The sequence below is a fragment of the Oncorhynchus tshawytscha genome, linkage group LG20 (genome assembly GCF_018296145.1).
Source record: "Oncorhynchus tshawytscha isolate Ot180627B linkage group LG20, Otsh_v2.0, whole genome shotgun sequence".
Classification (NCBI taxonomy): domain Eukaryota; kingdom Metazoa; phylum Chordata; class Actinopteri; order Salmoniformes; family Salmonidae; genus Oncorhynchus; species Oncorhynchus tshawytscha.
In genome coordinates, this window is record NC_056448.1 from 3,648,348 (window position 1) to 3,674,768 (window position 26,421).

General features: G+C 43.9%; 1 protein-coding gene across 1 annotated transcript in view; it reads left to right on the plus strand.

The window, feature by feature from the left end:
- The first annotated feature begins 446 nt into the window (after positions 1–446).
- The window catches only part of ndufa8 (NADH:ubiquinone oxidoreductase subunit A8), a 29,678-nt gene continuing 3,703 nt past the window's right edge, over positions 447–26,421 (plus strand). Inside the window, exons 1-3 of the mRNA XM_024381185.2 lie at positions 447–614; positions 1,106–1,269; positions 17,563–17,728. Of these exons, the coding sequence (XP_024236953.1) occupies positions 564–614; positions 1,106–1,269; positions 17,563–17,728 (381 nt within the window). The 5' untranslated portion in view covers positions 447–563. The remainder of the gene's footprint in view (positions 615–1,105; positions 1,270–17,562; positions 17,729–26,421) is intronic.

Genomic DNA, 26,421 nt, shown 5'->3' on the forward strand with positions numbered 1-26,421 from the left:
AAACTCCGCATATTTATACAATTTCTCTTATTAATATGTGATTTTTAAACCTAACCGCTGACCTTAATTTAAGACCAAAAAGCACATTTTCTTTTCCTTCACTTTTACGATTTGACCAATTTATTTTGTGCCTGTGCTATCTAGTGGGAACCAATTTCTGCAACTAGGCCTGCAGGGTGTTTGTTTGACCACGTCTCCGTGGAAACGGTGAAGCTAGGGTTGTGTCTTTTTGACAATTTCACCATTTGCATTAAGTTTATTATGCTTAAAGAAGCCGAGCATGTTATCTCTTGTCTGAGAAAAAAACAAGGCTTGTTAACTCAATACTTGAGACAATGCAAATTGCTCTAAAAATCGAGTAAAGAGACGAAATGGCTCACATTTTCTCAGTTGTGTGTCGCAAAGAAATTGCGTCACTGAAATGCATTCGAAACCTGCAGACATGCGCAATACACTGACCTTCCTTGTGCGGGTTCGTCCTGAAGGTAGACGAGGACCTTGAGTGTGTTGAGGAGTTCAGCACTTTATTCTCTCATTTCGATTATTCTAACATAAACCGAACCATGCCGGGTTCGGTGGAGGTTCCCACTTTTAACGACTTGAATGTTGAGGAGGTAAGCACGAATCATAGTATTGAGGAACAATCTGGTTGGCAATGCTAGCTAGCTAGCTAGTTAGCTAAATCAGCTGCAATTGCAGCTAGCATAGCACTAGCAGGCTGGAAACCGGTAGTTATAACGTTTTCTAAATAGGCTACTATTGTACTGGCTTCCCAACAGGTTTAGTAGCTAGGTTTCGTGTGCTAGCTTTTGTGGTGATTGGAAAGTATTGTATACGCATAGCTAGATTGCGATAAGATCTGGGTAGAAAGTTTGCTAGCATTTGGGACGTACAAACACAGCTGTCTCTAACATGCCCAGGGTTGTTGGCTATACCCTACAGTGCAAGATAAGCTAACAAGCTAGCGTGTTGTTGTGGAATTATTTTGCAATAGGCAACTAGATTAGGCTGTTAATGTTTGATATGGAAGTAGGCTAGACGTTTCTAAATACAGCATGTGTGTTTGTGTTAAATAGTGTCATATTCTTCCCTTGCTCATGTGTAGATCAGTGTGTCGTCTGCGGTGCTGAAGGGAGCTGCCCACCACTATGGCTCTCAGTGTGACAAGGCCAACAAGGAGTTCATGCTCTGTCGCTGGGAGGAGAAGGACCCAAGAAAGTGTCTGAATGAAGGGAGGAAAGTCAACGAGTGTGCTCTTAACTTCTTCAGGTAGGCAATCATAGTGTTGAGTGACTCCACACCCAAGTGATAAAGGTAGGTCTGTTTTTAACTTGAGCCACTTCAAGACTGTCTTAGTGTCATTAAAGAATCAGTGATAGTTGTGATGCGATTTTAAGCCTGTGTGTTTTTTTTTTTTTTTTACCCCTATGTTTATGAATGAAACTGCTGATCCACATTCAGCTCTCATCTCTACAATAGCATGCTAATCTTTGAGGTCTGCTGTTTTGATTTCTTTTTTTCCCCGCTTTGTTTGCATCCAATGAAACTCTACCAGGGTGTTTTGACATTAACTTACTCACCGTTATAAAGGCAACGTGTATGTTATGTTTGGGTTAAACTTAGCACATGTTTACCTTTCCACTTCTGTTCTGCAACTGACCAACAAGACTCAAGAGAGGGAGGCTGTAGCTATAGGATAACTATAGGCTGCTGCTTCTCTGTCATAATTGGGATATAGATGGAAATGGTCTGCCTGGGTTGTCTCACTGTGGGGCATGGTGTCTGTGTTTACATAAGGCTGCTGTGCACTAATAACACAACCGGACGAGCGCGCGTGCACACACAGGCACACACCTCTGCAGTGACTGGTAGCTGTCACTGAATGGGGCAGGGCTTGACATGCAGGCTCTCTCTGTGTCAGGTCCACAAATAGCACCACTTCCAAAGCAGGAACCAATAAACAATTCTGTTCCAAGATGTAAACATAGGGCTTCTGAGAATGGTAATGCATGTAATCATTGTAATGGTGCTAGATTTGACAAACTTATAATTACACCTGGTTGTTTAGGCTTTAGAGGTCCTACACCCACAAAGTTGTAGCTCACTCGCATTGCAAATGTAAATAATCCTAGGTGTAGCTAGATAGTAGTACAAGCACCTGGAATGTCTTTTAACAAAATCTGGTTCCATTATTATATTATTATGAACCCACTTGTTAATTTTTCAATAAGAAAGTCAACACATGTGCTTGGAAAGGGATACATTTAGAACTCACTCTAGTTGCCTGGGTAAGACGGAGTTGTCGGAGTGTTTTTTTTTTTTTTTTTTCAAAATTGAACTTTTTGGCCTGAACGCAAAACAATATGTCTGGCAAAAACCCAATACATCTTTCCACCCAAAGAACACCATGCCTACAGTAAAGCACGGCGCTGGCAGCATCCTGTTGTGTGTGTGGGGGGTTCTCTGCAGCAGGGACTGGAGCACTTATCAGGATAGAAGGGGAAATGGACAGTGTAAAATACTTACAGATTCTTGAGGAGAACCTGCATCCCTCTGCCAGGAAGTTGAAAATGGGAAGATGGATCACGTTTCAACATAACAATGACCCAAAGCACCGCTAAAGCAACCGTACAGCGGCTGAAGGACAAGAAGGTGAGTGGCCTTGTCAGAGCCCCGACCTAAATCCCATCCAGAATCTGTGGAATGACTTGAAGAGTGCAGCCCATGAGCAGTCACCATGCAATTTGACTGAGCTTGAACAATTCTGCAAGGAAGAATTTGGCAAATATTGCTGTCTCGTTGTGCAAAGTTAGTAGAGACGTAGGCACAATCCTAGTCATATCAGCAACCCATGCTAGTTGTTGCATATTAGATATCCCCTCTTGAAAAATGTCTAATGGATATTTTTCATTCTGTCACATGAAGCCTCCATGTGTGGTGTGCTTTTGACAACTTTCCCGGTAATTGCATTATGGAACGAACATTCACACAGCCTACTGCCTTATGCACACTGCTGCACTTATAATGTGATGAAATTGTTAATCAACATTTTAAGCTATATACATACACACAAAAGTTTGGGGTCACTTAGAAATGACCTTGTTTTCCATGAAAACATGCATAAAATGAGTTGCAAAATGAATAGGAAATATAGTTAAGACGTTGACAAAGTTATAAATCAGGATTTTTAATCATTGCTTTAGTCAAAGAATCCTCAATTTGCAGCAATTACAGCCTTGCAGACCTTTGGTGCTCTCTAGTTGTCAATTTGTTGAGGTAATCTGAAGAGATTTCACCCCATGCTTCCTGAAGCACCTCCCAGAAGTTGGATTGGCTTGATGGGCACTTCTTACGTACCATACGGTCAAGCTGCTCCCACAACAGCTCAATAGGGTTGAGATCCAGTGACTGTGCTGGCCACTCCATTATAGACAGAATACCAGCTGACTGCTGCTTCCCTAAAGTGTTATTGCATAATTTGGAGCTGTGCTTGGGTCATTGTCCTGTTGTAGGAGGAAATTGGCTCCAATTAAGCGCTGTCCACAGGGTATGGCATTGCAAAATGAAGTAATAGCCTTCCTTCTTCAAGATCCTTTTTACACTGTACAAATCTCCCACTTTACCACCACCAAAGCACCCCCAGACCATCACGTTAACTCCACTATGATTGACAGATGGTGTCAAGCACTCCTCCAGCATCTTTTCATTTTTTTTGCGTCTCACAAATGTTGTTCTTTGTGATCCGAACACCTCAAACTTAGATTTGTCTGTCCATAACACTTTTTTCCAATCTTCCCCTGTTCAATGTCTGTGTTATTCTGCCCATCTTAATCTTTTCTTTTTATTGGCCAGTCGGAAATATGGCTTTTTCTTTGCAACTCTGCCTAGAAGGCCAGCATTCCGGAGTCACCTCTTCACTGTTGACATTGAGGCAGGTGTTTTGCGGGTACTATTTAATGAAGCTGCCAGTTGAGGACTTGTGCGGCGTCTGTTTCTCAAACGAGACTAATGTACTTGTACTCTTGCTCAGTTGTGCACCGGGGCCTCCCACTCCTCTTTCTATTCTGGTTAGAGACAGTTTGCGCTGTTCTGTGAAGGGAGTAGTACACAGCGTTGTACGAGAGCTTCAGTTTCTTGGCAATTTCACGAATGGAATAGCCTTCATTTCTCAGAACAAGAATAGACTGACGAGTTTCAGAAGAAAGTTCTTTGTTTCTGGCCATTTTGAGCCTGTAATCGAACCCACAAATGCTGATGCTCCAGATACTCAACTAGTCTAAAGGCCAGTTGTATTGCTTCTTTAATCAGAACATCAGTTTTCAGCTGTGCTAACATAATTGCAAAATGCTTTTCTAATGATCAGTTAGACTTTTTTAAATAATAAACTTGGATTAGCTAACACAACATGCCATTGGAACACAGGTGTGATAGTTGCTGATAATTGGTTTCTACGCCTATGTAAATATTCCATAAAAAATCTGCCTTTTCCAGCTACAATAGTAATTTACAACATTAACAAGGTCTACACTGTTTTTCTTATCAATTTGATTTGATATCTTTTTCAAAAACAAGGACATTTCTAAGTGACCTCAAACTTCTGAACGGTAGTGTATAATATTCAACAATTGTTCCATAGTCCGTTTTGGAATAGGCCATTTCTTTCTCGACAAGCTGACCATCCTCGACTTGCATGTTCTGTTAATATTAATTACCATAATCTAAATGTGATTTGTCATTCTGAGCACCGTGGATGGACGCCCTAATCAGGTGATACACCCATTGCATATGGGTCCGGTAGGTTCCTCAAATCTCCGGTAAATTAAAATGCCATTCTGAGCACCGTGGATGGACGCCCTAATCAGGTGATACACCCATTGCATATGGGTCCGGTAGGTTCCTCAAATCTCCGGTAAATTAAAATGTCATTCTGAGCACCGTGGATGGACGCCCTAATCAGGTGATACACCCATTGCATATGGGTCCGGCAGGTTCCTCAAATCTCCGGTAAATTAAAATGTCATTCTGAGCACCGTGGATGGACGCCTAATCAGGTGATACACCCATTGCATAAGGTTCTCAAATCTCCGGTAAATTAAAATGCTGCCAGTCAGAGGTCTGGCGCCACATTTTCCTACGAAAACCCTGTCTTAGAGGTATGTTTCCTGACCGATTCCGCGTTTGGTTAATGGTGTTTGTCCTCCATGACACTGTAGACGCAGAAGCCTATTTCACTTCCACAAAATGAAGATAACTCAAGAAATCTAGTTGCTCAATTTTACATCTGAGGTGTTTGCAGTATTTCTCAAGTAAAAAAATGTGAAACGTGTTGTCTTAACCTCAAATGTAATGGCAAAATGTAGATTTCTGCCTAAATAGTAACTGCTATTCTTGTGTAATTACATGATTCTGACATGCCAAAACTTGTTATATTTGGAAAGAAGACATCTTGGAGATTGAGGAAAAGATCAGAAGATAGGAGTTATATCGTTCATAAAACTCAAGATCAAGCACAAACAACTTATTTATTTTGAAAGTCATCTTTCATTGAGTTTGCTTAAAGGCACCTAAAGGAGTCTCAGACCATGAGAAACAAGATTCTCTGGTCTGATGAAACCTTTTCATTGATGCCCAAAGCTGGAAACACATCAGATGGCTTCCACAATGTTAACAATATCAGAAGACAGTGGGATTGATAGACCTAACTAGAAATGGGCAGATGTTTTAGTAAGTGGTGTCAGGTGTGGTCATGGTGTCCCTAAACCTCTCCAAACAGTCTGCACTGTTTTTCCACACTGGGTGTGCCTAAAAGTTATTGTTCACTATAAAAATAAAAATACACATTTCTACAACAACCACTCTCAAATGTGGTGGTGTCGGGGGACATACAGGGGACATACTGAACGTTTAGCCTAGGCATATCCAATGTATTGGTCCCGCATACAAATGGTGGTGTCGGGGGACATACAGGGGACATACTGAACGTTTAGCCTAGGCATATCCAATGTATTGGTCCCACATACAAATGAACTGTTTACAGTATAAAAGCAACAGCAACAGATGTGTGTGTGTATGTATGTATATATATGTAAATCTCTACGTCTTATCAAACACAAACTTGGTTACACACATGTCCTTCACTAAAAAAGGTGCAAAAATAGAAATCAACTATTTATAAATGGAATTCGTGTTTGTTTTCCATCCCAGGTGTAGATGATTAGATTTCACTTTCACCATAGCTTGTGCATGTCATGATAGTCTTTGAAGCAGTCCCTCTCTGCCAGGAAAACAAAAGCGAACTGACATTCTGGAGGTCTGGCATTTCACTGCTTTCGGTTCTTCCTTTTGACATGTGTGTTGGATAGTGGTGGGGGGTCTTGTGATGGTTGTGAGGTTGGATAGTGGTGCTCACCTAGAGGGGGGTCTTGTGATGGTTGTGAGGTTGGATAGTGGTGGGGGGTCTTGTGATGGTGAGGTTGGATAGTGGTGGGGGGTCTTGTGATGGTGGTGAGGTTGGATAGTGGTGGGGGTCTTGTGATGGTTGTGAGGTTGGATAGTGGTGGTGGGGGGGGTCTTGTGATGGTTGTGAGGTTGGACAGTGGTGGGGGGTCTTGTGATGGTTGTGAGGTTGGATAGTGGTGGGGGGTCTTGTGATGGTTGTGAGGTTGGATAGTGGTGGGGGTCTTGTGATGGTGAGGTTGGATAGTGGTGGGGGGTCTTGTGATGGTGTGAGGTTGGATATATGGTAGTCTTGGTGTGATGGTTGTGAGGTTGGATAGTGGTGGGGGGGTCTTGTGATATATGTGAGGTTGGATAGTGGTGCTCACCTAGAGGGTGGGGGGTCTTGTGATGGTTGTGAGGTTGGATAGTGGTGCTCACCTAGAGGGGGGTCTTGTGATGGTTGTGAGGTTGGATAGTGGTGCTCACCTAGAGGGGGGGTCTTGTGATGGTTGTGAGGTTGGATAGTGGTGCTCACCTAGAGGGGGGTCTTGTGATGGTTGTGAGGTTGGATAGTGGTGCTCACCTAGAGGGGGGTCTTGTGATGGTTGTGAGGTTGGATAGTGGTGCTCACCTAGGGGGGTCTTGTGATGGTTGTGAGGTTGGATAGTGGTGCTCACCTAGAGGGGGGTCTTGTGATGGTTGTGAGGTTGGATAGTGGTGCTCACCTAGGGGGGTCTTGTGATGGTTGTGAGGTTGGATAGTGGTGCTCACCTAGAGGGGGGTCTTGTGATGGTTGTGAGGTTGGATAGTGGTGCTCACCTAGAGGGGGGTCTTGTGATGGTTGTGAGGTTGGATAGTGGTGCTCACCTAGAGGGGGTCTTGTGATGGTTGTGAGGTTGGATAGTGGTGCTCACCTAGAGGGGGTCTTGTGATGTGAGGTTGGATATGGTGCTGTGAGGTCTTGTGATAGTGGTGTCACCTAGAGGGGGGTCTTGTGATGGTTGTGAGGTTGGATAGTGGTGCTCACCTAGAGGGGGGTCTTGTGATGGTTGTGAGGTTGGATAGTGGTGCTCACCTAGAGTCTTGTGATGGTTGTGAGGTTGGATAGTGGTGCTCACCTAGAGGGGGGGGTCTTGTGATGGTTGTGAGGTTGGATAGTGGCGCTCACCTAGAGGGGGGTCTTGTGATGGTTGTGAGGTTGGATAGTGGTGCTCACCTAGAGGGGGGTCTTGTGATGGTTGTGAGGTTGGATAGTGGCGCTCACCTAGAGGGGGTCTTGTGATGGTTGTGAGGTTGGATAGTGGTGCTCACCTAGAGGGGGGGGTCTTGTGATGGTTGTGAGGTTGGATAGTGGTGCTCACCTAGAGGGGGGTCTTGTGATGGTTGTGAGGTTGGATAGTGGTGCTCACCTAGAGGGGGTCTTGTGATGGTTGTGAGGTTGGATAGTGGTGCTCACCTAGAGGGGGGTCTTGTGATGGTTGTGAGGTTGGATAGTGGTGCTCACCTAGAGGGGGGATGGTTGTGAGGTTGGATAGTGGTGTCACCTAGATATGATATGGTATAGATAGTGGTGCTCACCTAGAGGGGGGTCTTGTGATGGTTGTGAGGTTGGATAGTGGTGCTCACCTAGAGGGGGGTCTTGTGATGGTTGTGAGGTTGGATAGTATGCTCATATAGAGGGGGTCTTGTGATGGTTGTGAGGTTGGATAGTGGTGCTCACCTAGAGGGGGGTCTTGTGATGGTTGTGAGGTTGGATAGTGGTGCTCATATAGGGGGGGGTCTTGTGATGGTTGTGAGGTTGGATAGTGTGCCTCATATAGGGGGGTCTTGTGATGGTTGTGAGGTTGGATAGTGGTGCTCACCTAGATGGGGGTCTTGTGATGGTTGTGAGGTTGGATAGTGGGCTCATATAGATATATGTGATGGTTGTGAGGTATGGATAGTGGTGCTCACCTAGAGGGGGTCTTGTGATGTTGTGAGGTTGGATAGTGGTGCTCACCTAGAGGGGGGTCTTGTGATATTGTGAGGTTGGATAGTGGTGCTCACCTAGATGTATACACTTGTGATGGTTGTGAGGTTGGATAGTGGTGCTCACCTAGAGGGGGGTCTTATATGAGGTGAGGTTGGATAGTGGTGCTCACCTAGTGGGGGGTCTTGTGATGGTTGTGAGGTTGGATAGTGGTGCTCACCTAGAGGGGGGTCTTGTGATGGCTGTGAGGTTGGATAGTGGTGCTCACCTAGAGTGGGGGGGTCTTGTGATGGTTGTGAGGTTGGATAGTGGTGCTCACCTAGAGGGGGGTCTTGTGATGGTTGTGAGGTTGGATAGTGGTGCTCACCTAGAGGGGGGGAGGGTGCTCACCTAGAGGGGGGTCTTGTGATGGTTGTGAGGTTGGATAGTGGTGCTCACCTAGAGATGGGGAGTGGGGAGGGGGTCTTGTGATGGTTGTGAGGTTGGATAGTGGTGCTCACCTAGAGGGGGTCTTGTGATGGGGAGGGATAGTGGGCTCACCTAGAGGGGGGTCTTGTGATGGTTGTGAGGTTGGATAGTGGTGCTCACCTAGAGTGGGGGGGGTCTTGTGATGGTTGTGAGGTTGGATAGTGGTGCTCACCTAGAGGGGGGGGTCTTGTGATGGTTGTGAGGTTGGATAGTGGTGCTCACCTAGGGGGGTCTTGTGATGGTTGTGAGGTTGGATAGTGGTGCTCACCTAGAGGGGGGGCTTGTGATGGTTGTGAGGTTGGATAGTGGTGCTCACCTAGAGGGGGGGGGTCTTGTGATGGTTGTGAGGTTGGATAGTGGTGCTCACCTAGGCTGGGAGGGGGGTCTTGTGATGGTTGTGAGGTTGGATAGTGGTGCTCACCTAGAGGGGGGGGGTCTTGTGATGGTTGTGAGGTTGGATAGTGGTGCTCACCTAGAGGGGGGTCTTGTGATGGTTGTGAGGTTGGATAGTGGTGCTCACCTAGAGGGGGGTCTTGTGATGGTTGTGAGGTTGGATAGTGGTGCTCACCTAGAGGGGGGTCTTGTGATGGTTGTGAGGTTGGATAGTGGTGCTCACCTAGAGTGGGGGGTCTTGTGATGGTTGTGAGGTTGGATAGTGGCGCTCACCTAGAGTGGGGAGGGAGGGAGGGGGGTCTTGTGATGGTTGGATAGTGGCGCTCACCTAGAGTGGGAGGGAGGGGGGTCTTGTGATGGTTGTGAGGTTGGATAGTGGCGCTCACCTAGAGGGGAGGGAGGGGGTCTTGTGATGGTTGTGAGGTTGGATAGTGGCGCTCACCTAGAGTGGGAGGGAGGGGGGTCTTGTGATGGTTGTGAGGTTGGATAGTGGCGCTCACCTAGGGGGAGGGGAGGGAGGGGGGTCTTGTGATGGTTGTGAGGTTGGATAGTGGCGCTCACCTAGAGGAGGGGGGGTCTTGTGATGGTTGTGAGGTTGGATAGTGGCGCTCACCTAGAGGGGGGTCTTGTGATGGTTGTGAGGTTGGATAGTGGCGCTCACCTAGAGGGGGGGGGTCTTGTGATGGTTGTGAGGTTGGATAGTGGTGCTCACCTAGGGGGGGTCTTGTGATGGTTGTGAGGTTGGATAGTGGTGCTCACCTAGAGGGGGGTCTTGTGATGGTTGTGAGGTTGGATAGTGGTGCTCACCTAGAGGGGGGGGGGTCTTGTGATGGTTGTGAGGTTGGATAGTGGTGCTCACCTAGAGGGGGGTCTTGTGATGGTTGTGAGGTTGGATAGTGGTGCTCACCTAGAGTGGGGGGGTCTTGTGATGGTTGTGAGGTTGGATAGTGGCGCTCACCTAGAGGGGGGGGGTCTTGTGATGGTTGTGAGGTTGGATAGTGGTGCTCACCTGGGAGAGGGGGGGGTCTTGTGATGGTTGTGAGGTTGGATAGTGGTGCTCACCTAGAGAGGGGGGGGTCTTGTGATGGTTGTGAGGTTGGATAGTGGCGCTCACCTAGAGTGGGGGGGGGGGGTCTTGTGATGGTTGTGAGGTTGGATAGTGGTGCTCACCTAGAGGGGGGGGGGGGTCTTGTGATGGTTGTGAGGTTGGATAGTGGCGCTCACCTAGAGGGGGGGGGGGGGTCTTGTGATGGTTGTGAGGTTGGATAGTGGCGCTCACCTAGAGGGGGGGGTCTTGTGATGGTTGTGAGGTTGGATAGTGGCGCTCACCTAGAGGGAGGGAGGGGGTCTTGTGATGGTTGTGAGGTTGGATAGTGGTGCTCACCTAGAGTGGGGGGTCTTGTGATGGTTGTGAGGTTGGATAGTGGCGCTCACCTAGAGTGGGAGGGAGGGGGTCTTGTGATGGTTGTGAGGTTGGATAGTGGCGCTCACCTAGAGTGGGAGTGGGAGGGGGGTCTTGGGGTCTTGTGATGGTTGGATAGTGGCGCTCACCTAGAGTGGGAGGGAGGGAGGGGGGTCTTGTGATGGTTGTGAGGTTGGATAGTGGCGCTCACCTAGAGGGGGGGAGGGAGGGGGTCTTGTGATGGTTGTGAGGTTGGATAGTGGCGCTCACCTAGAGTGGGAGGGAGGAGGGGGTCTTGTGATGAGGTTGGATAGTGGCGCTCACCTAGAGTGGGAGGGAGGGGGTCTTGTGATGGTTGTGAGGTTGGATAGTGGCGCTCACCTAGAGGGGGAGGGAGGGGGGTCTTGTGATGGTTGTGAGGTTGGATAGTGGCGCTCACCTAGAGTGGGAGGGAGGGAGGGGTTCTTGTGATGGTGTGAGGTTGGATAGTGGCGCTCACCTAGAGTGGGAGGGGGAGGGAGGGGGGGTCTTGTGATGGTTGTGAGGTTGGATAGTGGCGCTCACCTAGAGTGGGAGGGGGGTCTTGTGATGGTTGTGAGGTTGGATAGTGGCGCTCACCTAGAGTGGGAGGGAGGGGGTCTTGTGATGGTTGTGAGGTTGGATAGTGGCGCTCACCTAGAGTGGGAGGGAGGGGGGTCTTGTGATGGTTGTGAGGTTGGATAGTGGCGCTCACCTAGAGTGGGAGGGAGGGGGTCTTGTGATGGTTGTGAGGTTGGATAGTGGCGCTCACCTAGAGTGGGGGAGGGGGTCTTGTGATGGTTGTGAGGTTGGATAGTGGCGCTCACCTAGAGTGGGGGAGGGAGGGGGGTCTTGTGATGGTTGTGAGGTTGGATAGTGGCGCTCACCTAGAGGGGAGGGAGGGGGGTCTTGTGATGGTTGTGAGGTTGGATAGTGGCGCTCACCTAGAGTGGGAGGGAGGGGGGTCTTGTGATGGTTGTGAGGTTGCGTTGGGCCCCAATTCAGCCATTTCCAACACCAGCTGCTCTCGAAGGTCAACTGGGAGAAAGGGGTTTGACCTTTAGCTTTGGCCATCTGCTTGTGGAGAATGAAAGCATTTACTGAAGCAATGTCTACAAAGTTGTTAAAAAGTCTTATTTTAAATTTTATTTATTCAACCAGGTAGGCCAGTTAAGAACACCTTTATTTAACCAGGTAGGCCAGTTGAGAACAAGTTCTCATTTACAACTGCGACCTGGCCAAGATAAAGCAAAGCAGTGCGACAAACACAGAGTTACACATGGAATAAACAAACAGTCAATAACACAATAGAAAAATTCTATATACAGTGTGTGCAAATGGCGTGAGGTGGTAAGGCAATAAATAGGCCATAGTAGTGAAGTTCCACATTGTTACTTTACAGCCTTATTCTAAAATCAATTAAATACAATAACATTCTCAGCATTCTGCACACATGACCCCATAAGACAAACTGAAAACAGGTTTTTAGAAATGTTTGCTAATATATATAAATAATATAAAAATCTTATCTTATTTACATAAGTATTCAGACCCTTTACTATGAGACTCGAAATTGCCATTGATCATCCTTGATGTTTCTACAACTTGATTGGAGTCCACCTGTGGTAAATTCAATTGATTGGACATAATTTGGAAAGGCACACACCTGTCTATATAAGGTCCCACAGTTGACAGTGCATGTCAGAGCAGAAACCAAGCCACGAGGTCGAAGAAATTGTCCATAAAGCTCAGAGACAGGATTATGTCATGGTACAGATCTGGAGAAAGATACCAAAACATTTCTGCAGCATTGAAGGTCCCCAAGAACACAGTGGCCTCCATCGTTCTTAAATGGAAAAAGTTTGTAACCACCAAGACTACGTAGAGCTGGCCGCCCTGACAAACTGCTCAATCGGGGGAGAAGGGCCTTGGTCAGGGAGGTCACCAAGAAACCGATGGTCACTCTGACAGAGCTCCAGAGATCCTCTGTGGAGATGGGATAACCTTCCAGAAGGACAACCATCTCTGCAGCACTCCACCAATCAGGCCTTTATGGTAGAGTGGCCAGACAGAAGCCACTCCTCAGTAAAAAGGCACATGACAGCCCACTTGGAGTTTACCTAAAGGACTCTCAGACCATGATAACCAAGATTCTCTGGTCTGATGAAACCAAGTTTCAACTGTTTGGCCTGAATGCCATACATCACGTCTGGAGGAAACCTGGCACCATCCCTACTGGGAAGCATGGTGTTTGCAACATCATGCTATGGGGATGTTTTTCAGCGGGCGGGACTGGGAGACTAGTCAGGATCGAGGGAACGATTAACAGAGCAAACTACAGAGATCCTTGAACCCGCTCCAGAGCGCTCAGGACCTCAGACTGGGGCAAAGGTTCACCTTCCAACAGGATGACCCTAAGCGCAATGCAGGAGTGGCTTCAACGCAAGTCTCTGAATGTCCATGAATGGCCCAGCCAGAGCCCAGACTTGAACCCTATCTAACATCTCTGGAGAGACTTGAAAATAGTTGTGCAGCAATGCTCCCCATCCAACCTGACAGAGCTTGAGAAGATCTGCAGAGAAGACTGGGAGAAACTCCCCAAATACAGGTGTGCCAAGCTTGTAGCATCATACTTAAGGAGACTCGAGGTTGTAATTGCCGCCAAAGGTGTTTCAACAAAGTACTGAGTAAAGGGTCTGAATACTTAGGGCAATATTAAAATTTACTTTTGATTTTTAATAAATTAGCAAACATGTCTAAACTGTTTTTGCTTTGTCATTATCGGGTATTGTGTGTAGATTGATGGGAGGGGGGACAATTTTAATACATTTTAGAATAAGGCTGTAACATAACAAAATGTGGGAAAGGTCAAGGGGTCTGAACTCGGGATGCACCGATATGACATTTTTGTCCGATATAGATATCCAATATTTTCTTTGCCAAAAGACTTTGCATTACAAAGATGATTAAGTTGCTGGTGGCTCTTCTTACTATCCAATCTTGACCGTATGCTTTGAAAGGAATATTGGTTTAAACTAAAATGCAGTTCATCATTTTAGCTTTAACTGCTTATTTATTACTGTCTCTAGGCTGTCAAATTGCTATAAATGACAACTTAAGCTTTTCAAATGTGCTCAGCTGATTTGATTAATAAAATGAAAGCAAATTTACAACACATCTAATCTTTCATTTAGGGAAAAAATACTGCCTTTGTATTAAATAAAAATCTACAACACATCTAATCTTTCATTTAGGGAAAAATACTGCCTTTGTATTAAATAAAAATCTACAACACATCTAATCTTTCATTTAGGGAAAAATACTGCCTTTGTATTAAATAAAAATCTACAACACATCTAATCTTTCATTTAGGGAAAAATACTGCCTTTGTATTAAATAAAAATCTACAACACATCTAATCTTTCATTTAGGGAAAAATTCTTTGTATTAAATAAAAATCTTTTATGGGAAAAAAATACTGATTCCTGGTTTGTATTAAATTTTAAAATGAATGACAGAAAAGCCATTAGGCTTAGTAACCATGTTTCCAGTGACTCTAGATGGCTGGTTCTAATGCCCATTTACAATTTTAACATTGATGAATGACAGAAAAAAAGTAACCATGTTTCCAGTGACTCTAGATGGCTGGTTACAATAGGACTGCCCATTTAAATTTTAACATTGAAATGACAGAAAAGCCATTAGGCTTAGTAACCATGTTTCCAGTGACTCTAGATGGCTGGGTTCAATAGGACTGCCCATTTACAATTTTAACATTGATGAATGACAGAAAAATTAGGCTTAGTAACCATGTTTCCAGTGACTCTAGATGGCTGGTTACAATAGGACTGCCCATTTACAATTTTAACATTGATGAATGCCAGAAAAGCCATTAGGCTTAGTAACCATGTTTCCAGTGACTCTAGATGGCTGGTTACAATAGGACTGCCCATTTACAATTTTAACATTGATGAATGACAGAAAAGCCATTAGGCTTAGTAACCATGTTTCCAGTGACTCTAGATGGCTGGTTACAATAGGACTGCCCATTTACAATTTTAACATTGATGAATGACAGAAAAATTAGGCTTAGTAACCATGTTTCCAGTGACTCTAGATGGCTGGTTACAATAGGACTGCCCATTTACAATTTTAACATTGATGAATGACAGAAAAGCCATTAGGCTTAGTAACCATGTTTCCAGTGACTCTAGATGGCTGGTTACAATAGGACTGCCCATTTACAATTTTAACATTGATGAATGACAGAAAAGCCATTAGGCTTAGTAACCATGTTTCCAGTGACTCTAGATGGCTGGTTACAATAGGACTGCCCATTTACAATTTTAACATTGATGAATGCCAGAAAAGCCATTAGGCTTAGTAACCATGTTTCCAGTGACTCTAGATGGCTGGGTTACAATAGGACTGCCCATTTACAATTTTAACATTGATGAATGACAGAAAAGCCATTAGACTTAGTAACCATGTTTCCAGTGACTCTAGATGGCTGGGTTACAATAGGACTGCCCATTTACAATTTTAACATTGATGAATGACAGAAAAGCCATTAGGCTTAGTAACCATGTTTCCAGTGACTCTAGATGGCCGGTTACAATAGGACTGCCCATTTACAATTTTAACATTGATGAATGACAGAAAAGCCATTAGGCTTAGTAACCATGTTTCCAGTGACTCTAGATGGCTGGTTACAATAGGACTGCCCATTTACAATTTTAACATTTGGGTGAGGTTTTTCTTCACAAAGAGGACCTGCTCGGCTGTCACGAGAGTCTGTTTCTTTTTTCGTCTACAATGTGGGAAGCTGCACTGTCCACCCTAATACAGGGAGCACCAAGATACATGCGCGCAGCTTTAGCTAGGATGGGGAAACGCTGCTTGTTACTTCTGTAGTGTCCAAGTGCAACCAAAGTTATTTTGTTGGCATTTACGTATGTCTCCATTACCAGTAAAACATAATCAAAACGTATTTCACTTTTTTGTTCTTTTGTTCGGTCGTTTCATTTTCAACCAGGATTTCATAATACATGTCAAGCAGTGACGTTTCATCCCTGTCTGTCGTAGGTCCTCTTCCTCGGTGCCCAATGTCACTGTGTCCGTTTCCATCTTGCCCAGCTGTGTCTGTTAACGTTTCACGTGAACCCTGTTTCTTGTCTACATCGGAGTAGCGGTCCTTGTACCTAGCATCGAGCACCGTGGCGACACAGTAGAGGCTCAGAGAGAATGCCACCGAATCGCTTGTTCACAGCGTCTAGTAGAGTACTTTTGCCAGTTTTAATCCCACGGTCTGTGTCGGAAGTTGTTGTTGAGCAGGCGTTTCAATGCCATGACGAGAGTATCACGTCTGCTGCAGACGCAGTTGAGGAACTTTTTCTCAAGTCAGTTGTTCGAATGGAGCTAAGAGTGTGTTCATGTTTTCAGTGAGTCCATTGGTTTGTACTGATTGTTGCAGGTAACTCAGTCAGCTGCGTACACGCCAAGCACTCGTTTTTGTTCCAGCAGGCTCTCGATTATGTAAAAAGTACCGTTCCATCTGGTGGAAACGTCTTGCTTAATTAAGCCTTTCTGTTTTCACTCCAAGCTGTTCCTGTACTGGTTGCAGGTGGCTGTATGCTAGCTGTGAGTGTTTAACATGACCCACTATCTTCCTACCTGTTGCCACTGTGTCAGATGTGCTGCGTTGGGCCAAAACACCTTCGTTCACAGCCAGTTGCAGTGTGTGTCCCATGCATGGCAAACTGGCAACTCCACATTCTTCCAAAGCCTTTGTCAGGTTACGTACATTGTTCTTGAAGATTTTCCAAGTTTCAAACATTTTCTCAAATGCCATTGAAATGGCAGCAACGGTATGAGAACCAGCACATTCTTGAGCATCCAATATGGCTTTCCTCGATACGAGATCCTCGTCGACCCACTGTGCTGTCAGACTCAGCATGCTCATGGGGCTGACGTCGCTGGTCCAAATGTCAGTCGTAAAGCTAATAGCAGTGACGCAAGTAGCTTGTGGATGTGCGATTCAACAAGACTGTAACTCCGGTAGGGCAACATCTGAAAAATAGCGCCTACTCGGTAGTGTGTACCGGGGCTCGAACGCCAACCTCATCCACAACAGAGAGCGGTTGATTGTCAAGGGCAATAAATTCCATTATCTTGGCATTATTGGATTTCACCTTTGAGTTGTCTCTCTGAAATGTTCTTACTCTTTCAAATGACTGCTTGACTTGAACTTGTTTAGTTGTTGGAAGAGTGCACTTAGTTTTTATTTCTCCTTTTGTTCCAAGTAGTCGATGAACGTCTGGGGGTGATGCACTTTCAAATGAGTAATTAGGTTTGTGTTATTGAAAGATTTCACTTTCTCCCCTCAGGAAATAACAGCAGCACAAACGTTGCATATGGCCTTTCTGTTATCTTCCTTTGAAACTTCCAAATAGATCCACACAGCAGACATTGTGGGCCAGGTTAGGGATGCTGTGTTGCACGTTTAGCGCTGTATTATTCGTGGCGTCATTACGTCACCTACCTATATAGGCATGTACGTCAGCTTTGACATCGGCATTAAACTAGACATCGGGCCGATGCTAGCATTTTTGGCTAATATTGGCCGATTTCTGATACTCTCACCAACTATATCGTGCATCCCTAGTCTGAACACGTTTCAAAGGCACTGTACAATGTAGTCAAATGACACTAGAACAACCGTTAATGACTCACCGATGCCATATAGGCCATTTTACAAAGGGAGTCACTCTAAGTAATTAAGTCAACAGCTGCCCAGGGAAGTGATTGTCTGAATTGTCACCTTAAAAAAAAAAAGTATGTCCTTAACAAATTCTTGCTTCAATTTCTCCTCCAGGCAGATAAAAGGAAGCTGTGCCGAGTCCTTCACAGAGTATTGGACCTGCCTGGACTACTCCAACCTGGTGGAGTTGCGTCAGTGCCGCAAGCATCAGCAGGCCTTTGACAGCTGTGTGCTGGACAAGCTTGGCTGGGAGAGACCCAACCTGGGAGAACTGTCCAAGGTGAGTCCCGCCTCGCGGTATAGTTCTGGGCATTTTAAAAGTTACTCGACAGTAACACCCGGTATGTCGTTAATGTAACAGACTCTCATAGGGTGATCTCAGGCCCCAAGTTCATTAGCAATCATTTAATAATAACCCGATAAGGTCTGGGATTAAAAAGTTGGCATGTGTTTGCTAGCTAGTTAGCAAACGTTAGCTTTTCATTTCTGTGCAACAGTCTCTGTTTGGGACGTACAAGCAGATGTCTCTAACATCTACTGTTAGATAGACCCTACAGTGCAAGATAAGCTAGCTAGCGTGTTGTTGTGGATTTCTTGTTTTGGAATGTGACAAACTCTCATAGGGTGACACCAAGCCCCAAGTTCACTAGCAATCATTTAACAATAACCTTTGTAATGAAAAATATTTCTGATATATTATGCCCCTGACGTGCAACAGTTAATCCACTTATGAAGTATTTTTAGCTTTTGAATGACTAGCTGTATACTGCGGTATACTTGACTTTCAGTCCTCCAGCAGTGTTAAAGGGATACTGCGAGAGTTTGACATTTAGATATTTTTTTTTTTACTTACCCAGTCAGACAGCCTTAAAAAGCTACACATAGTAATCAATATTTTGCAAATTCGTTCATTTTACTGATAATAGAAATCGCAACGTATCTGTGAGCGCACGGACAGCACCATTGAGACGAATATATCGTTGCGATCTCTATACGACAACGGGTCAGAATGAGGAAGTGGATAGAATCTAGTATCAGTCAAATTTACACATTTACTAACTATTGAATGACCAACCACCCAGCTTTGGAGTAGATTTTATTTTATTGAGATCTCCATTAGCTGACGCCAGTGGCAGCACCTATGCTTGTTCTGGGCATTGGGAATCCTGTGCTGCTCGTTTAGCGCAGTATTTTTTTGTGGCGTCATTACATTATACTGGGGTATTTGGAAATGGCCACGGGATGTTTGTTTTTATTATTACTGTCCGCGTTTTCTTAATTTGAATATTTCTAGCTACTTTTTAACTTCTTGCGTCGAGCCATCCCGGATCCGGGATCGTGACTACAGCCTCAAAAGCCCATTACCATAAAGCAAAGTTAACTATTCATGAAAATCGCAAATTAAATGAAATAAATATGCTAGCTCTCAAGCTTAGCCTTTTGTTAACAAAAGCATTTCAAAACATGCTTCTCAACCATAGCAAAACAAGCATTTGTGTAACAGTATTGATAGCTAGCGTAGCATTTAGCGTTAGCATTCAGCAGGCAACATTTTCACAAAAACCAGAAAAGCATTCAAATAAAATCATTTACCTTTGAAGAACTTCGGATGTTTTCAATGAGGAGACTCTCAGATAGCAAATGTTCAGTTTTTCCTGAAAGATTATTTGTTTAGGAGAAATCGCTCCGTTTTGTTCATCACGTTTAGCTACGAAAAAAACCTGTATCCAGGAGTGTAATTCCATTCGCAAGCTCATTAGCATAACACAACGTTAACTATTCATGAAAATCGCAAATGAAATGAAATAAATGTGCTAGCTCTCAAGCTTAGCCTTTTGTTAACAACACTCATCTTAGATTTTCAAAATATGCTTTTCAACCATAGCAAAACAAGCATTTGTGTAACAGTATTGATAGCTAGCGTAGCATTTAGCGTTAGCATTCAGCGGGCAACATTTTCACAAAAACAAGAAAAGCATTCAAATAAAATCATTTACCTTTGAAGAACTTCGGATGTTTTCAATGAGGAGACTCAGTTAGATAGCAAATGTTCAGTTTGTCCAAAAAGATTCTTTGTATAGGAGAAATCGCTCCGTTTTGTACATCACGTTTGGCTACCAAAAAAACCTGAAAATTCAGTCATCAAAACGCCAAACTTTTTTCCAAATTAACTCCATAATATCGACTGAAACATGGCAAACGTTGTTTAGAATCAATCCTCAAGGTGTTTTTCACATATCTCTTCGATGATATATCGTTTGTGGATGTGTGCTTTCTCCTCTGTATCCCATGGGAAAATGCCTGCAGCTGAAGATTACGCACCAATTTAGACAAAGGACACCGGGCGGACCCCTGGTAAATGTAGTCTCTTATGGCCAATCTTCCAATGATATGCCTACAAATACATCACAATGCTGCAGACACCTTGGGCAAACGGCAGAAAGCTTAGGCTCGTTCATGGCACATTCACAGCCATATAAGGAGACATGGGAACACAGAGCCTCAAATTCTGCTCATTTCCCGTTTGAAGTTTCATCTGGGTTTCGCCTGTAGCATGAGTTCTGTGGCACTCACAGATAATATCTTTGCAGTTTTGGAAACGTCAGTGTTTTCTTTCCAAAGCTGTCAATTATATGCATAGTCGAGCATCTTTTCGTGACAAAATATCTTGTTTAAAATGGGAATGTTTTTTTATCCATAAATTAAAAGAGGCCCCCTATATCCAAGAAGTTAAGTAAATACATGCAATCAACATGTGCAATATGCCTCCCGGGTGGCGCAGTGGTTAAGGTTCGCATCCAGGCTCTGTCGTAACCGGTCGCGGGGCGACGCACAATTGGCCTAGCATCGTCCGGGTTAGGGAGGGCTTGGCCGGTAGGGATGTCCTTGTCTCATCGCGCACCAGCGACTCCTGTGGCGGGCCGGGCGCAGTGCGCACTAACCAAGGTTGCCAGGTGCATGGTGTTTCCTCCGACACATTGGTGCGGCTGGCTTCCAGGTTGGATGCGCGCTGTGTTAAGAAGCAGTGCGGCTTGGTCGTATCTCCCAAGCCTGTACGGGAGTTGTAGCGATGAGACAAGATAGTAGCTACGAAACAAGATAGTAGCTACGAAACAATTGGACACCAGGAAATTGGGGAGAAAAAGGGGGTCAAATTCAACGACAAAACATTTTTAAAAAACAAAACATGTGCAGTACGTGAGGAGATAAAGAAGATCACGTACTTAATTTCACCTGTCACCAAATTTTTCGTTATGAACCTTACCGGTAGTCCCCGGTCATGTGGTGTTTGTTTACAAGCACACAACAATGAGAGTCCGGAGCCTTGTGAGTCACTCACTGTTGTACAGCACATACCAGGTGGTCTAGTTACAGTACGGAATTTACAGCTAATTGTTTGCCAGCTAGGTATCTAATAACTATTAAGTTAACTGTCTAAAATGTGATAAATGCTCTGCTGTTGTGCATTTGGTATGCTAATTTAGTAGCTAATTAGCTATCTAGGTAAGCGGCTAGCTTCTTCCAAAATCAAACTTTGTCCGACACATAACGAAAATACATTACTAGGATGTTAGGGATCAAAATGAAACTGTGGTTTTGGTGTTATACTTTGTATTCCATGTTATAGAGAAGCTTCTCAGGAACACAGAGCATTTATTTCATGAGGATAGGCCTTACCATTGCTGAGGTCTTATTTTCAAGTGATCGGAAAAGGTCAGAGGTCGCAGACTGGTCAATGTTAATCCCTACTCAAAAATGGCTCCAAATCACCTGTCTCAATTCTTTCAACATGTTTTGTCCAGTATCTCAAGATAGGGTTGTCATTGTTATGTTATGACATTTTCAGGGCTGATGTAGAACAGCGTTGATTCAAATGAAAGTAAAAATGTATGAAATTAAATTGCTATACTGCAAATCTGGGCCTTTAATATACACGAGGCAGTACAGAATACACAATTACAGTAACTTAAGACCAATAATTTAGGATAGGGTCATCATATTATTAACAAATCCTTATGCTTTATGCAAAACTGAAAGTTTGTTACAATTTATGAAGTTAGAATTCTACTTTTTACTACTTTATTGTAGTCCAAGAGGACCCTGAGCTGTTGCTATCGATAAGGTGTCTGATTCATCATTTTCAGCTCAAATAGACTTTTATCCTGATGACGGGTTAGGGTTCCCATTTGGGAACGATCCCTTCCGACGTTAACTGGGACGTGGCGCATGGAACGCAAAAATATTCTTAGAAATATTTAACCTCCACACATTAACAAGTCCAATAGCTCAAATGAAAGATAAACACCTTGTTCATCTTGCCAGCAAGTCAGATTTCTAAAATGTTTTACGGCGAAAACATAGCACATATTTATGTCAAACCACCACCAAAGACACAGCTAATTTGAATAGCCATGTTGAACAAAATATGCAATCAACAACCGCAGGATTAAAAGAAAAATAATTCACTAACCTTTTGAAAATCTTCATCAGATGACAGTAATAGGACATGTTACACAGTACATTTATGTTTTTCTCAATAATATGCAATTTATATCCATAAATCTCTGTTTACAATGACGCCATGTTCAAAAAATGCTACTCAAATGTCCGGAGAAATGATATCTGCCGGAGCTAACGTCAGATAACAAGCAATACACATCATAAACTTTGACTAAATATACATGCTCTACATATAGTTAGAAAGATACACTTCTTAATGCAACCGCTGTGTTACATTTATTTTTAACGTTACAGAATTCGTTCACTAGGCTATAATATGAGACGGCGCTCAGAAATTAGCATTATGTTTCCTCTATCTCGGAGTCCACAGAAACCCATAATTAACACATAAATATTCCCTTACCTTTGATGTTCTTCGATCAGAAGACGTGGAACGAGTTATACTTACCAAAAACTGCGTTTGGTTTTCAAGTCTGTGTCTTTAGGTTATCAAACACGAAAAATTCCGGTCGAAATGCAGCCAAAATTCTAGTGGATGCGCATCAAAACTTCAAAATTACATATTATATGTCGACTAAACTGGTCAAACTAAGTGCAGAATCGAGCTTTAGCATGTTCTAAACATAGAAAACAATCCTTAGCTCGAACAGACAAACCTACATCGTTTGGTGAATCTTGGAACAAAGAGAGCTCCGGACCCGACGCGCGCATGAAAGTACATGTATTTTCACGTGACCCGGAGGTTTCAGCCCGCCAAAACTCGAGGGAGCGCGCGATTCTCACAATGACAGGCCCCACTGAAAGGGGACATCGCGCTGAAGAGATAGGAACTGTTCCCAGATCTGTAGCTGGTTGGGAAGGGTGGGGGCGATGACGTCAAAGTTGTCCCAACTTTTCTGTTGCCAAGAGATAGTTTGGGAGAATGGCTGCCCTGAGAGTTCTGCTTTACATACAGACATAATTTGAACGGTTTTAGAAGCTTTAGAGTGTTTTCTATTCAATAATAGGCAGATTTTTTTTCTGTTTACTATGGGCACGCAATTCCTCCAAAGGGGGCAGTAGTCAGCCCTATAGAGGTTGCTTGTTGTGAGCGCTGAGGGAATTTTTTTTTTTTTTTAATCATTTCTTAGAATTATTATTAACAATAAAAACTTTTAAATATATATATCACATTTTGACTTGTCAATAATGAGCAGATGACTTAGTAACACAATTACGGTTGCACATTTTGGGGAATATTCAGAGTTGGAAACTTTCCGTGGGACTATATGGGAATTAACGGAAATATATGCACATTTTATATTAATACAATTTAAATGTAGATGTTTTTTGCATAAGATATGTTTTACCATATCATATGGAGGCAGAAACATGAACCGTTTACCTCATCATAAGTAGACATGATTGCAAATTATTAAATTCTTCCAATAGAAATAAAATAAAACAATTTAGTTACGAATTGAACGAGTTGTCTCTTCACATGGGATGATTTCACTGAACATCAAAAGAAAGGGAATATTGAATGATCCCCAATGATCCATTGCATCTCCCCAAAAACATTTAACATAAAATGATAGTGTAGAAACTAAAGCTTTGGTTGTCTTCCTCTCAGGTGTCCATGTCTTCTCCCTCGACCTCCTCAATGTCCACCTCTTGAACATCAGACTCTTGAGGCCTCATCTTCATTTTCAGTTTCCAACTTTTTTGAGGGTGGTTTGTTGTCAGGCTCAAAAAGCCTCAAATTTGCCCGGATGGCCACCAATTTCTCAACCCTTGTATTGGTCAGCCTGTTACGTGCTCTGGTGTGTGTTCCCAAACAAGGACCAGTTGCACTCCGAGGTGGCTGATGTTGGTGGGATTTGGAGGATGATGTAGGCAACAGGGGAAAGAGCCTCAGATCCACAAAGTCCCTTCCACCAGGTGGCTGATGAGATATGTTGGACTGCCAAGAACCTTGCCCTCCTCCAGGCCAAGGTGGCGAGACACGGTAGTGATGACACCACAGGCCTTGTTGATCTCTGCACCAGACAGGATGCTCTTGCCAGCACACTTGGGCTCCAACATGTACACTGCACAGCGTAGCGTGTTTGGGCTTCAGGCAGATGTCCTCATGCTTTTTTATGTATTTCAGAACTGCAGTTTCCTCTGCTTGGAGCGACAGTGAAGTGGGCAGGGCAGTATGGATTTCTTCTCTTACATCTGTAAGCAGAGTCTGAACATCAGACAGGACGGCATGGTCTCCCTCAATCCGTACAATAGCTACTGCTATAGGTTTCAGGAGTTTCAGGCTGCTTACCACTCTTTCCCAAAATACATCATCCAGGAGGATACTCTTGATGGGGCTGTCCATATTGGCAGACTGTGATTTGGCCATTTCTTGGAGAGACTCCATCCTCTCCAGGAGACTGTCAAACATGATGCCAGCACCATCCCAACGGGTGTTGCTGGGCAGCTTCAATGTGGTGCTTGATGAGGTAGATTGCTGCTATAACTTGATGACCCTTCACATACCTAACCATTTCCTTGGCTCGCTTGTAGAGTGTATCCATTGTTTTCAGTGCCAGGATGTCCATGAGAAGCACAGCCAATGGGTAGGACTCCTCCACTTTAGACCAAGCAGCCTACATGTTCTTAGCATTGTCTGTCACCAGTGCAAATACCTTCTGTGGTCTAAGGTCATTGATGACTGCCTTCAGCTCATCTGCAATGTAGAGACCGGTGTGTCTGTGCTCTTGTAGAATACTGGTTGAGTCTACTTTCTCTATGATTTGCTTGACCATCACTTGAACTCTGTTGAACACTGCATCCAGCAAAATAGTAGATACAAGCATGTCTGGTTGGAGGGGTGTATGCTGGGCAAAGAACATTCAGAAATCTCTTCCAATACACATTGCCTGTGAGCATCAGAGGTGAACCAGTTGCATACACAGCTCAAGCAAGACATTCATCAGCATTTCTCTGACTAAGTTCCTCCATTGAGTTAAAAAAGAAAGTATAATTCCAGAAGGACCCTGAGCTGTTGCTATTGATAAGGTGTCTGATTCTTCGTTTTCAGCTCAAATAGAATTCTACTTTTTACTACTTTATTGTAGTCCAGAAGGACCCTGAGCTGTTGCTATTGATAAGGTGTCTGATTCTTCGTTTTCAGCTCAAATAGAATTCTACTTTTTACTACTTTATTGTAGTCCAGAAGGACCCTGAGCTGTTGCTATCGATAAGGTGTCTGATTCCTCATTTTCAGCTCAAATAGAATTCTACTTTTTACTACTTTATTGTAGTCCAAGAGGACCCTGAGCTGTTGCTATCGATAAGGTGTCTGATTCATAATTTTCAGCTCAAATAGACTTTTATCAGAGGTTGCTTGTTGTGAGCGCCGAGGGAACTTTATGCACTTGGAAAGATGATTCTGCATCTTTGTTGTGTTTTTCACATATGATTTGGCACAGTATTTGCAAATGTACACAGCTTTTCCTTCTACATTAGCTACAGTGAAATGTCTCCACACATCAGTTAGTGCCCATGGCATTTTCCTGTAAAGATTAGAAAAAAATGAGTAAAACAAATACAATTCCATGTACAGATAAATAGTTAAGCAGTTAGATCAAACAACTCCTGTAAGATAAATGTTTTAAAATGTAACATGTATGGAAACAGGTGAATTAACACTCCTCAGTTAGCAGGCTCAAGCAAGCTAAAACCCACATGGTAGCAAAAACTAACTAGTGGAAATGAACAAGTTAGAATGATTTAAACACACTTTGCTGTAGGCTACTATTTACTAGTTAACAAAAAATCATGTATGTCATAAAATATATTCACCCCACCCAGTATTGTAATCAAAACTTACAAGAAAGCATGTAGTCCTTGGCTCAGACAGTGTAGTAGTGGGCTCAATAGCATCTCATTGGTGTGCAAGATCTTGAGAATCAGCTGTACATGTGATGGAAGAATGCATTGTGCATGCAGAGGCTTGCAATTCCATTGAATTGGGGATAGTTTAACCAAAATATACCACAAGACCTAGAAATGCCTTGTGTATCCCACAAAAAAGGTTCCCTGTTATAAGCTAACTTTTTAAAAATGAATTTAAGCAATTTCCCGGGAAGTTTCTGACCCTTTGCAACCCTAGTTGCAACACAACATGACAACAACATGGTAGCAGTACAACATGGTAGCAGCACAAAACATGGTACAAACATGATTGGGCACAAACAACACAAAGGGCAAGAAGGTAGAGACATCAATTCATCACACAAAGCAGCCACAACTGTCAGTAAGAGTGTCCATGATTGAGTCTTTGAATGAAGAGATTGGGATAAAATTGTCCCGTTTGAGTGATTGTTGCTTGCAGCTCTTTCCAGTTGCAGCGAACTGAAAAGACAAGCGGCCCATAGATGTGTGTGCTTTGGGGACCTTTAATAGAATGTGACTGGCAGAACGGGTGTTGTATGTGGAGGATGAGGGCTGCAGTAGATATCTCAGATAGGGGGGAGTGAGGCCAAAGAGGGTTTT